The sequence below is a fragment of the Erinaceus europaeus genome, chromosome 1 (genome assembly GCF_950295315.1).
Source record: "Erinaceus europaeus chromosome 1, mEriEur2.1, whole genome shotgun sequence".
NCBI classification, from domain to species: domain Eukaryota; kingdom Metazoa; phylum Chordata; class Mammalia; order Eulipotyphla; family Erinaceidae; genus Erinaceus; species Erinaceus europaeus.
In genome coordinates this window covers 97,415,961-97,428,175 of record NC_080162.1, presented here as the reverse complement: position 1 = coordinate 97,428,175, position 12,215 = coordinate 97,415,961, and the positions used below count along the sequence as shown (strand labels likewise).

Genomic DNA, 12,215 nt, shown 5'->3' with positions numbered 1-12,215 from the left:
TCCTTTCATTTGCATAGGTATTTTGCCATTTATAGCTCCTTTTTTTTTTTTTTTTGCCTCCAGAGTTATTGTCGGGGCTCGGTACCTGCACCACGAATCCACTGCTCCTGGAGGCCTTTTTTTTTATCCCCCTTTTGTTACCCTGGTTGTTTTACCATTGTTGTGGTTATTATTATCGTTGTTACTGATGTCATTTTTGTTGGATAGGACAGAGAGAAATGGAGAGAAGAGGGGAAGACAGAGAGGGGGAGAGAAAGATAGACACCTGCAGACCTGCTTCACCGCCTATTAAATGACTCCCCTGCAGGTAGGGAGCCGGGGGCTCGAACCAGGATCCTTAACCTGCACTTAACCTGCTGCGCTACCGCCCAACTCCCCTATAGCTCCATTTTTAAGATAATGAAACCAAGGTTCATAGATAGACTAACTGCCAGGCTAGGCTGAGAGTGTTTCTCATGTTCTCTGGGTTGGAGAGAACTCAGCTGGAGCCAACCTAGGCTGCTGCTTACTCAGCGAGGCGGGAGAGGAACCAGGAACTCAAGTGGCTGAGCCAGAACACAATGCAACTCTCCTTTATTGATCAGATACAATGCCTTTTATATATCTCTTTAACCGGAAGTGGCAAATGGGGAAAGGAAATGGCTAGGAGAGGGGGCAGAGCAAAAAAAATATCTCGAACATAGAAAGCTTTCATAGCAGCTGTTGCGAAGGTTTTAACCAATGGGATTAAACCAATACCCTGTAGGCAAGGTGGGTCTCAGGCAAAACAATGATTATGTAAATAGACCACAGCATCAAGCAATGCAGGGGACCTGCCGTAATGACCGACAACTAACAGTAAGCCTGTCCAAAGAAGGAGACAGCTAGTTAAGTATCAGAACCAATATTCAAATTTAACCTGTTTTCTCCAAAAGCCAATGTAAGTTGTTTAGCACTCACATTATTGTCATTGTTGTCATTATTAAATGTGTTGAATGTGTTCTGTGTTCCCAGAATTGTATAAGTATTATCTTCGCAGTTGTTAGGTCTTACCAGCCTATTGGGTAGCTTTTATTTTTATCTTTATAGATGAGATAGCTGAGGCATAGAGAGATTAAGTAGCCTAAGGTCATGCAGATAGCCAATAACAGGGTGATCATTCGAACTGTGACTGATGCCCAAGTGTCCTGACTCTGTGCTCTTGCTCTTGTTATTTAATCTTTACTGGTTACAAATTCTGTGTCTATATCTAGATTTGGGAGCTGCTATTATGGTTGCTTTTTTTTCTTTTGCATTAATATTTATTTACTTAGAGGAGTTGGTGAGATAGTTCCCTGAGAAGTGGCCTGCTTTATCATGCATATGTTATAGGTTCAAGCCCTTGATATGCCAAGGCTGAGAGAAGCTGTGGTGTCTCTCCATCTCTTTCTCTGTCTCTCTTTTTATCTGAAAATGTTGATGTAGATAGTAGTGAAGCCACAGCAACAACATGATGTATTGATTTCTTTTCTTCTTTTTAACTCTTTTATATGTTATATTCATTTTATTTTAATGAGAGAGAGATCGCATAGAGGGACCAGACAGTGTTTAGCTCTAGTTTAAAGTGGTGCAGGGAATTGAATTGGAGACTTACGACCCTCCGGCATTAAACTTTTTTTTGGTTTTGCATGACCACTGTGCTATCTCCTCCCACACTATATTGATTTATTTTAATTAGAGAAAGAGAAAGGCCAGTGCAATCTGTCATACAGTGGTAGCTGGGATTTAACCTGGGATCTCTGGGGTCCTGAGCATGCAATTTTGTTTTGCTACTGCTGTCTATACTTCCCCAGCCAGGTTGTGGAGTGTTTGAAAGTAGAGTATGTTAAAAGCTGGTAGGACAGAAGAATGAGCTTTGAGTAACATCCATGAGGAAGGGAGGGATAATGGTCACCCTATCATCTGGGGCCTTAGTCAGGGTATCCTTGGATTCCCACATAGATAATGAAGTACCTAGACCTCTAGCAGATCCCTGTCTCCACTGTCACTGGTCACTTCCTTCAGGAACATCATAAACCATCCTATGGGCCTCTAGGGACACTGCCCTCAACATAGAACAACAGTGGTAGAAATTGCCCCACTCTCCAAAGGTAGGCTAGCTAGGTCAGCATACTCTGCCACTCCAGGAAGACGAGTCCTGAAATGAGTGCAGCTTAGAATGATCCTAGCTGTGACCATGGGCTATAAACTCAGACTGACAGGGATGCAAAGGTTACACAGGCTCCTGTGCTGAATATGAATAGAAATGGACCCTGGGTCAGATTGACATGGTTTACAGTTAATGGTATATATATATATACTTTCCCCATATTTGGAAGCTTCTCTCTGCCCTTGATTTCTAGTCCTGTTCTCAGACTCCAGCTTCCCAGACAGCACTGTCTCATTTTATGAGTGGTGAAGCAGTGCTATAGGGGTGTCTGTGCTTCTCTTCATTTCTATCTCCTCCTTCCCTCTCGATTTCTCTCTGTTTCTATCAAATAAATAAATAAAATATTAAGGAAAAAAGCAAAATGAGAATAAAACCAATTAGAGGATGGGTTGGCTTGGAAAAGTGAGCAACAAACTCTTGGGATTTCTGAGCAGTGCTTGAGATTTGGAAGTAATTGGGACAAAAGAACTCACAGTGCACCTTGGATTTCACTAGAAGGACTTGTCTATACTGTTTTAGCCTGTTTTCTGTTCTACGTTTATATACTATTTTTAAAAAAGATTTTGAGAAGACTCTTCTGTCTGGCATATGCAAAGTTTGAGTCGAGCAGAATGATTTAACATAGAAACTGGCTGCTGTGGCATAATGTATAAGGGTACATATATATACAAGCCTTTCAGTCAAAATTACTGAAGAGGGTCACATTGCAACTCTACAGCTTTCTGGCTCTGTGGCCTTCAACAAATTATAGCTTTGTGTTGCCAGTACCTGTTTCATTTCCTTTTTATAGTGATTTAATATTGACTTGCAAAATTATATGATAGCAGGGGTACAGTTACATACTGTTCCCACCACCAGAGTTCTGTGTCCCCATTCCCTCCATTGGAAATTACAGTGATCCTCCACCTGTTTATTTTCAAAGCTGAGATAATACCAATATTATTAATATTTGCTATTTGTAATACTTAATCAGGATTAAGTGAATTAATACCTATAAAGTTGCTAAAAGAGCTCTTTTTTTCCCTTTTGTTACCCTTGTTGTTTTATTGTTGTTATTGATGTCGTCATTGTTGAACAGAGAGAAATGGAGAGAGGAGGGGAAGACGGGGAGGGGGAGAGAAAGATAGACCCTGCAGACCTGCTTCACCACCTGTGAAGCGACTTCCTTGCAGGTGAGAAGCCAGGGGCTGGAACTGGGATCCTTGAGCCTGTCTTTGCACTTTGCGTCACCTGCACTTAACCCACTGCGATACCGCCTGACTCCCTAAAAGAGATTTTTGATTGCAGTTGTTACTAATACTACATGCTGATTTTTCTCAAAGCACACCTGTGGTATGAATGCCCATCATTTTACCTGCTTTTTGCTTAATTTGTTTATTGCATGAGGACACTATGAGTTGGGTTTTTTATTATTACTCATATTTATTTGTATTTTCTTTATAGCTTGACATTGAAGCCAAAAAGAAAATTAAAACTGAGCTCCCTACAGGTTAATTTAAGTGATTATTTTGGCACCTAGTTTTGTTTGAAGTTAAAATTTTATCCTTTTATATCATATTTGGAGTCAGTCCACATACCCTATTAGATTTGTGATTTATTCTCATCCAATTTGTGATGCTAAATAATAGACTTATAAATAATGAGACATTCTCTAGATTTGTAGAAGTCATAGGGATGCTGTAGATAGTGAGGTGTGTAGATACTTCTGTTTAAATTATCTTTTGTCAGTGACTTACTTTTTTTTTTTAACCTTGTTTGAACTTTTTATCATTTTTATTGGGGGATTAATGGTATACAGTACAGTCATTGATTGACCATTGCTCTTCTCACTGTGAAAGTTCTCTGGAGTGTACTCTCACCTATAACCTAGGTCCTTTTACATCATCACACACCAGGATCCCAAGGCTCTCCTCAGCCCCTCCCTGCCACTCCTTCCCCACAGTTATCTATGATGCAGAACACTGTACCCAGTCCAAGTTTCATTTTCTGTTCTCTTTCCCAGTCCCTACTTATTATGCCCTTCTGTAAGTGTGATCATTAAGTATTTGTCCTTCTCTTTTTGGCTTCTCTCACTTAACATGATGTCTTCCAGTTCCATCCAAAGTGACACAAAGAAGATGAATTCATATTTAACAGCTGAGTAGTATTCCATCATATATATATATATATATATATTTCTATATATATATATATATATATTCCAGTTTTTTTAGCCACTCATCTAATCGTTGGACACCTGGGTTGCTTCCAGGTTTGGGGTATTGTAAATTGTGCTGCTATGAATATAGGTATACATGAACTTCCAGAAGAGAAATTGCTGGGTCATAGGGTAGGTTCATTTCTAGTGCTCTGAAAAATCTCCAGACTGTTTTCAACAAGAGTTGGATCAGTTTACTTCTATCAGTAGTTCAGAAGTGTCCGTTTTTCCCCACATCTTCTCCTTGTTTGTTTGTTTGTTTGTTTTTTACCAGAGCACTGTTCAGCTCTGGCTTATGGTGGTATGGGGGATTGAACCTGGGACTTTGGAGCCTCAGACGTGAGAGTCTGTTTGCATAACCATTATGCTATCTACCCTCCGCCCAGGAAGGAATTCTTTCTGTTCAAGTGGTGGTACCCTTTGCTGTGCAGAAACTTTCAGCTTGATGTAGTCCCATTATTTTTGTTTTGTTTTCTTTGCTTCTGAACTTGTCTTTGAAGACATTTCCAAAGCTTAGATTGTGATGTTTTTTCTTCTAAGAATTTGATAGTTTCTGGTCTAATATCCATGTCTTTGATCCACTTGGAGTTGACTTTTGTGCATGGTGGCATGTAATGGTCTAGTTTCATTCATTTGCACTTTTCAGTCCAGTTTTCCCAACACTACTTGTTGAAGAGACTTTCCTTCGTCCATTTATTATTTGGGGCTCCCTTTTAAAAAACTAGCTGTCTATGGGTGTGGGGGCTTATTTCTGGGCTTTCAGCTGTATTCCACTGGTCTGTGTGTCTTTATTGGTTTAAGTACCAGGCAGTTTTTTATTACGGTAGTCTGCAATACAGACTTTGAGAGTAGAAAGGGTGGTGCCTCTAGTCTTACTCTTGTTTGTTTGTTTACTTTTTCTTCAGGATTGCTTTGGGAATCCTAGGGGTTTCCTGGTTCCAGATAAGTTTCATTGCATTTGTTCTATCCTTTTAAAGAAAATTGGTGGTGCTTTGATGGGTGTGGTATTAAATCTGTATTTGGCTCTGGGTAAAATGATCATCTTGATTATGCTAATTCTTCCAGTTCAAGAACATGTGTTATCTTTGCATTTATTTGTATCTCTTTCTATTTCTTTGAAGAGTGACTCATAATTTTAAGTGTACAAGTCTTCCGCTTCCTTTATTAATGGTATTCCTAAGTATTTTATTGTTTTTGTTGCTGTAGTAAAAGGGATTGATTTCTGGATGTTAACTTCTAGTTTAGTGTTTACATAGAGGAATGCCACTAATATTTGTATATTGATTTTGTGGTCTGCCACTTTACTATATTGTTCAATAATTTCCAGGAGTTTTCTACTGCATCCTTTTGGACTTCCTATATAAACAATCATACCATCTATAAATAGTGAGTTTTATTTTTTTTTTAATTTATTATTGGGAAACATAGGAGGAGAAAGAACTAGACATCACTCTGGTACATGTGCTGCCAGGGATTGAACTCAGGACCTTATGCTTGAGATTTCAATGCTTTATCCATTGTACCACCTCCCAGACCACATAGTGACAGTTTTACTTCTTCCATTCCATTCATTTCTCTCTTTAATAGGAAGTACTTGAAAGCAAATCTCCATTCTCATTAAGGGGTTAGAAATCATATTTCTTATACATGAAGATGATAATTCATTAGTTTCTGTTTTTATATGAAGTTTAGGTTCAATAGTAACCTTTTAAAGTTGAGTGTACTGAGGTCTTTTTCATAAGTTGGTTGAACAGTTTTAATTAAAATTTTATCTTTATGGGAGCCGGGCTGTAGCGCAGCGGGTTAAGCGCAGGTGGCGCTAAGCGCAAGGACCGGCATGAGGATCCCGGTTCGAGCCCCCGGCTCCCCACCTGCAGGGGAGTCACTTCACAGGCGGTGAAGCAGATCTGCAGGTGTCTGTCTTTCTCTCCTCCTCTCTGTCTTCCCCTCCTCTCTCCATTTCTCTCTGTCCTATCCAACAACGACGACATCAACTACAACAACAATAACTACAACAACAATAAAAAGACAACAAGGGCAACAAAAGGGAAGATAAATAAATTAAAATTACAAAAAATATATATTAGAATATTTTTTAAAAATTTATCTTTATTTTGAAAATACTTTCAAAATGATGAGATTAATGAGGCCTAGTTCTAGTATCTTACATGTTGTGGATACTTATTAAGTATTAGCTTGGAAATTAGGAGGTACTTTGGTATTTAGAATCTCACTTGTAGTTAAGATTTTTATTCCCCAGATCTAAGGATACTCAACTATTGCATCCTCAGAAAAGTCATGAAAGGGGGCTGGCCAGGTTAAGCTCAGATGGCGCGAAGTGCAAGGACCAGCATAAGGATCCCGGTTCGAGTTCTGGCTCCCCACCTGCAGGGGGGTCGCCTCACAGGCTGTGAAGTAGGTCTGCAGATGTCTACCCTTCTCTCCCTCTCTCTGTCTTCCCCTCCTCTTGATTTCTCTCTGTCCTATCCAACAACAACAAGGGCAACAAAATGGAGAAAATGGACTCCAAGAGCAGAAAATTCGTGGTGCAGGAACTGAGCCCCAGCGATAACCCTGGAGGCCAAAAAAAAGTCATGACACATTTTTGCACAGAAAATTACATCATGACATCTCCAACAACCTAATATATCAAATTCACAACTCAGCTTAATTGTTTTTCCTGGGGCTAGGTGGTAGTGCCCTGGTTAAGTGCATATATTACCAGGCATAAAGACCCAGGCTCATGTCCTGGTCCCCACCTGCAGGGGGAAAGCTTTACTAGTGGTGAAGCAGTGTTGCAGATGTCTCTCTCTCACTCTCTCCTTCTCTCTTTCCCCTTCCCTCTCAACTTTTCTCTGTTCTATCACATAAAATATATTTTTAAAAACCTGTTTTTTCTTCGTATGTGCTTTTACTTATTTAAAAATAATTTCAAATTTATAAAACATTACATAATATAAAAATGTTACATGTGTGTAGTCAATATTTTTGAGCCATTTGATCTTAAGTTCTATACATTATGCCGCTTTTCCAAAATAAATGTGTTTCCTAAGAATGTTCTATTATCTTATAAGCACATTATAGTTACTATAATGTACATTGATAATAGACTATTTTTACTCTGTTTCAATTTTCTTTTCTTTTTTTTTTTTACCAGAGTGCTGTTTAGCTTTGGCTTATGGTGGTGTGGGGGATTGAACCTGGGGCTTTGAAGCCTCAGACATGAGAGTCTGTTTGTATAACAATTATGCTACCTACCCTCCGCCCTGTGTTTCAGTTTTCAAGGGTGTCCTAATAAAGCCCTTTGTGGCCTTTTTTCCTTTTAAAGTTATTCATTTAATTGTATATTTATTCACTTTGTTTTATTATTATCAGGGATTTCCCTTTAGTATAACCAAGCTGATTTTCAGATAGATAGAGACCACAGCACTAAAGCCTCCTCTGTTATATTAGGGACCAGGTTCGAATCTGGGTCACACACATGACAATAGCTCACTACCTAAGTAAGCTGTATTGTTATGTATTTTAGTCTTCCTATATCTTTTATGATATTTGTGGTTGAAGAATGCAAATTCTTGTTTTTCTTTAGCATTTGTTTGCTTTCTGGTATAACAAAATATCCTGGGCTCATTTGGGTTTTTGTTTCTTTATTTGGGGGGATTAATGGTTTACAGTCAACAGTAAAATACAGTAGTTTGTACATGTGTAACACTTATCAGTTTTCCATATAACAGTTAGCCCCCTCAAAGTATTGTATTTAAGAAGGGCCGGGTGGTGGTGCACCAGGTTAAGTGTACAGAGTGCTAAGTATAGAAACCCACACAAGGATCCCGGTTCAAGCCCCCAGCTCCCCACCTGCAGAGGGGTCACTTCACAAGTGGTAAAGCAGGTCTGCAGGTGTCTCTCTGTCTCTTTCCCTCACTATCTCCCCTCCCCTCTCAATTTCTCTCCTTCGTATTCAATAAAAAACAAAAAAATGGAAAAACTGGCTGCCAGGAGCAGTGGATTCATAGTGCCAACACCAGGCCCCAGCAATAACCCTGGAGGCAAAAAAAAAGTATTGTGTTTAAGTATATATATATATTCCTTGACTGTACTGCTTAAAATGTACCTTTACTTGTGCTCCAGAAAATGTACTTGGTGTGCAGATGCTGTAGTTGAATGACATTCTCTGCAGCATTTCTAAAAGCCACATTACTAAATGACTTATGTCTATCTTATATTCACCATTTCTAATAATACACACACACACACACACACACACACACACACACGGTTTAGAGTTCTCTAATCCAGGGTAAAAGTATGGCACTGTGTTTTGTTTGTTTGTTTGTTTTTGCTACAGCTTTAATACAGATACTGGCAGCTGCTGTTGCTGAGCGAGATGTGGTTTATTTCACCTTTGGGGATTCAGAATTGATGAGAGACATTTACAGCATGCACACTTTTCTTACTGAAAGGAAACTGACTGTTGGTAAGTAGGAGACTGTGTTGACACTTAGTGTCTAGATGGATTGCCCACTATCCTGAAGAAACACTTAATAAATCTGGGTGGATCACAATGAATAAGAAAAAATGAAAGTGTGGTTTTGAGGGAGATGAGAGCAACGTTATAGATGGACAACATTTCCGGAATCCAGAACCATTTTTTTTTAAAAGTTAGTCTTGAGTAGGAGTATGTCTGTTCACTAAAACAGAAAACCTCAGTAAAGAAGGTGAAATTAATGGCCATATTTTTCCCTTTTATGCATCTAGAATATTAAAAAGAGGGAAGGTATGAGAAGTTAAGTTCGAACTTACGAGACCTCACTCTGACTTATGTTTGTCAGACACACCAGTGTCTTTCAGCGAGACCTGAAAGCTTTGAGAGCTGATTATGTAATTAGAGTTGTCATGAAATCTCATAACAATGCATGAAGAATATACCTGCTATAATCATGAATTAACAAGTAGTTTTTTTAATATTTATTTATTCATGAGGAAGCTAGGAGGAGAGAGAACCAGTCATCACTGTAGTACATGTGCTGCCAGGGATTGAACTTGGGACCTCATGTTTCAGAGTCCAATGCTTTTATCCACTGTGCCATCTCCCAGAACACACAAGTAGTTTTTTAAAGGTAGTTACTTAATTTTTTAAGCTATATATCAGGAAAGTCTTTTAGGCAAAGGAAGTTTGTGTTCCCTTTTCATAAACCACATTTGAGCTTATGTCATTTACATTAAGAAAAGATTGGAGTGTTTTTATTAGTTTTATCTAAAACAAATACTTTGGTCTGACCCTCTGCTCTCCAGGAGAAGTATATAAGCTATTGCTACGATATTACAATGAAGAATGCAGAAACTGTTCCACCCCTGGGCCTGACATCAAGCTCTATCCCTTCATCTACCAAACTGTTGAATCCAGTGCAGAGACCACCAGCCAGCCAGGACAAAGGACTGGGTCCTGAGGAACCAAGGAAAGAGAACCTCCTGGCACCTCTCACCAGAAATGTCCTAGTTGAATTTCCAGGTGTAATATACAGACTGGCTTATCTTAATGTAAATGTATATAATCTGCCTTTGTAGGTAAGGATGCAAGCTCACACACATAGTTTGTATATCTTGCTTTACATAGGTTTAGATAAATCTTGTTACCATTTTCCTTTATTTCATTCTTTAATTTGCCTTTCTTTTACTCATCATGATGTTTTTTGAAATCCCATGAAAGATTACACTCAGCCTGTCAGCTATTTTCTCAGATGCCTGTATATTATGCAGATTGCCTCTGCAGCTGACAGGTACCAGCGATGCTGAGGAAGAAGTTAAAATTCAAGTATCTCTTTGTGAGCCTTTCACCCCAACTCTTATCTGTATTTTGGGTTTTTTTTTTTAATTTTGAAAATTAAGAGATGGGTTTTGTTTTTCTTACACATTACATAACGTAGATCATATAGGTCTAAATTGTTTTATTTAAGACAGACTCATTTTTCAGAAACAGTTCTCTTGAGGGAATAGAGAGATCCCATGCCTAGTAGAGCATGTACCTTGCCATGTGTGGTTTGAGTCCTGGCACCACATAGGAGGTGCCATGTTATTGGGGGAAAGCTCTGGTGATGTGGTATCTCTCCCAGGTTTTGTTTGTTTGTTTTTGTCTTTCTTTCTCTGAATAAAAAAGCTCACCCAGTAATAGTGAAATCACACATATATGGGATCCTGGCTCCACCAGAAAGGGAATTATTTTGAGATATCACCATTACATATAATAGTTTTTTTCTTTCCTCTAGTCAATTTTTATTCATACTGTTTTGGGAAATTAACCAATATGGAAAGAAATGTAAAATAAAAGAGTTTGTCATTATGTTGCTAAAAGAGAGAGACTCAAATGAATTGAGAGATTTTTTGTTTTCTTTTTATTTCTTGGGTTTTTTTGTTTTTTTTTAATAAGGATTATCGTTGGTTTCCTGGTGCTTAAGGCATGTTCATATAACCAAAGTTTGGGAACTGGGAACATCATGCTGATATATAAATAATTAAGGTTTTCTTGTATTCAAAGGCTATATAGTTAATAAATTTTCATTAACAAATCATTTGTCAGAAATCCCCATATCATCTATATTTTATATATATATATATATATATATATATATATATATATATATATATATGTATTCTCTAAGAGTGTTTGTGTTCAAACACACAAAATTTAAATAAAATTGGAGTTGTAGAAAATGAATAGGTTTAGACTTTATTGTGCTGTTTCAAAATTTCTTATAATTTTTTCCATTTAAAAATGATAGTAAACGTAAGTGATAATGTTTCCAGAGGTAAAAATAAAAGCCATTCCCAGTTGTGATTAATAGAGTATAATCACAAATGCTCTTATATCTCTAAAATAATTCTAAGCTGTACTATTAGCATTCTGAATTGTAGTCATCTGTCAGGAAAAGCTCTTGGAGGTCAGTGAAATTCTGTTATTTAAGTGTTTGGGTAAATGGTTAAACTCCTGTTAACAGTGTTGGCAGATTCAGGACCAGGGGCTAGAACCTGGGTTCTCACACATGCAGTGTGTGTGCTCTACCAGGTCCACCACCACCTGACCCCTCATTTAAGTCCGTGTGTGTGTGTGTGTGTGTGTGTGTGTGTGTGTGTGTTTATTCCTGAGGATTTCTCTAACAGAAGAGTTACTGGGTTGTATGTTGTGTTTTACATTTTGTAACACTCCCCAACTTTTTTGCAAAGTGGCTGTACCATTTTACAGTCCTACCAGCACTATATGATATTTCTAGTTTCTTCATATTCTAACCAATAATTGCTGTCTTTATTATAGCCACTCTAGTGTATATGAAGTGGTTTTTCACTGTGATTTTAACTAGGATTGATTTATCTATACATATGACAGAGAGAATCATAGTATCACTCTAGCACATACAATGCCAGGATAGGACTTGGGATGCCATCCTGCCAACTCTGGCATGCTACCTGCTGTGCCATTCATGACCAGTAATGTTGGACATCTTTTCTTGTATTTAATGTCCATTCTTATCTTTGAAGCAAGATTTGTTCAAATACTATGCCCACTTTTAATTTATCCTTTTATTATTGAGTTGTGAGAATTGTTTAATATTCTAGAGAAAAGTCCATCATTATATAATATACATAAACACACCCACACATATATATATACACATAATATACACACAAATGTTTTCTCCCACTCTAGTTTATTTCCTGATAATGTCTAAAATACAAACCAAAATTATTAAGTTTGGTGTTCTTTTCTTACCTTTTTTTTTTCCTTTTTTCTTCCACCAGGCTTGGTGCCAGCTCTTGGTGGCCATTTTTTTCCTTTTTTTTTACAAATTTTTATTAGAT

General features: G+C 37.9%; 1 protein-coding gene across 2 annotated transcripts in view; it reads left to right on the top strand.

The window, feature by feature from the left end:
* The window catches only part of PARG (poly(ADP-ribose) glycohydrolase), a 120,179-nt gene extending 109,252 nt beyond the window's left edge, over window positions 1-10,927 (top strand). For both annotated transcript variants that reach the window (XM_060191551.1, XM_007526490.3), the window contains exons 17-18: window positions 8,710-8,838; window positions 9,657-10,927. In XM_060191551.1, the coding sequence (XP_060047534.1) occupies window positions 8,710-8,838; window positions 9,657-9,811 (284 nt within the window). In that variant the 3' untranslated portion in view covers window positions 9,812-10,927. The remainder of the gene's footprint in view (window positions 1-8,709; window positions 8,839-9,656) is intronic.
* The last annotated feature ends 1,288 nt before the right edge of the window (window positions 10,928-12,215 follow it).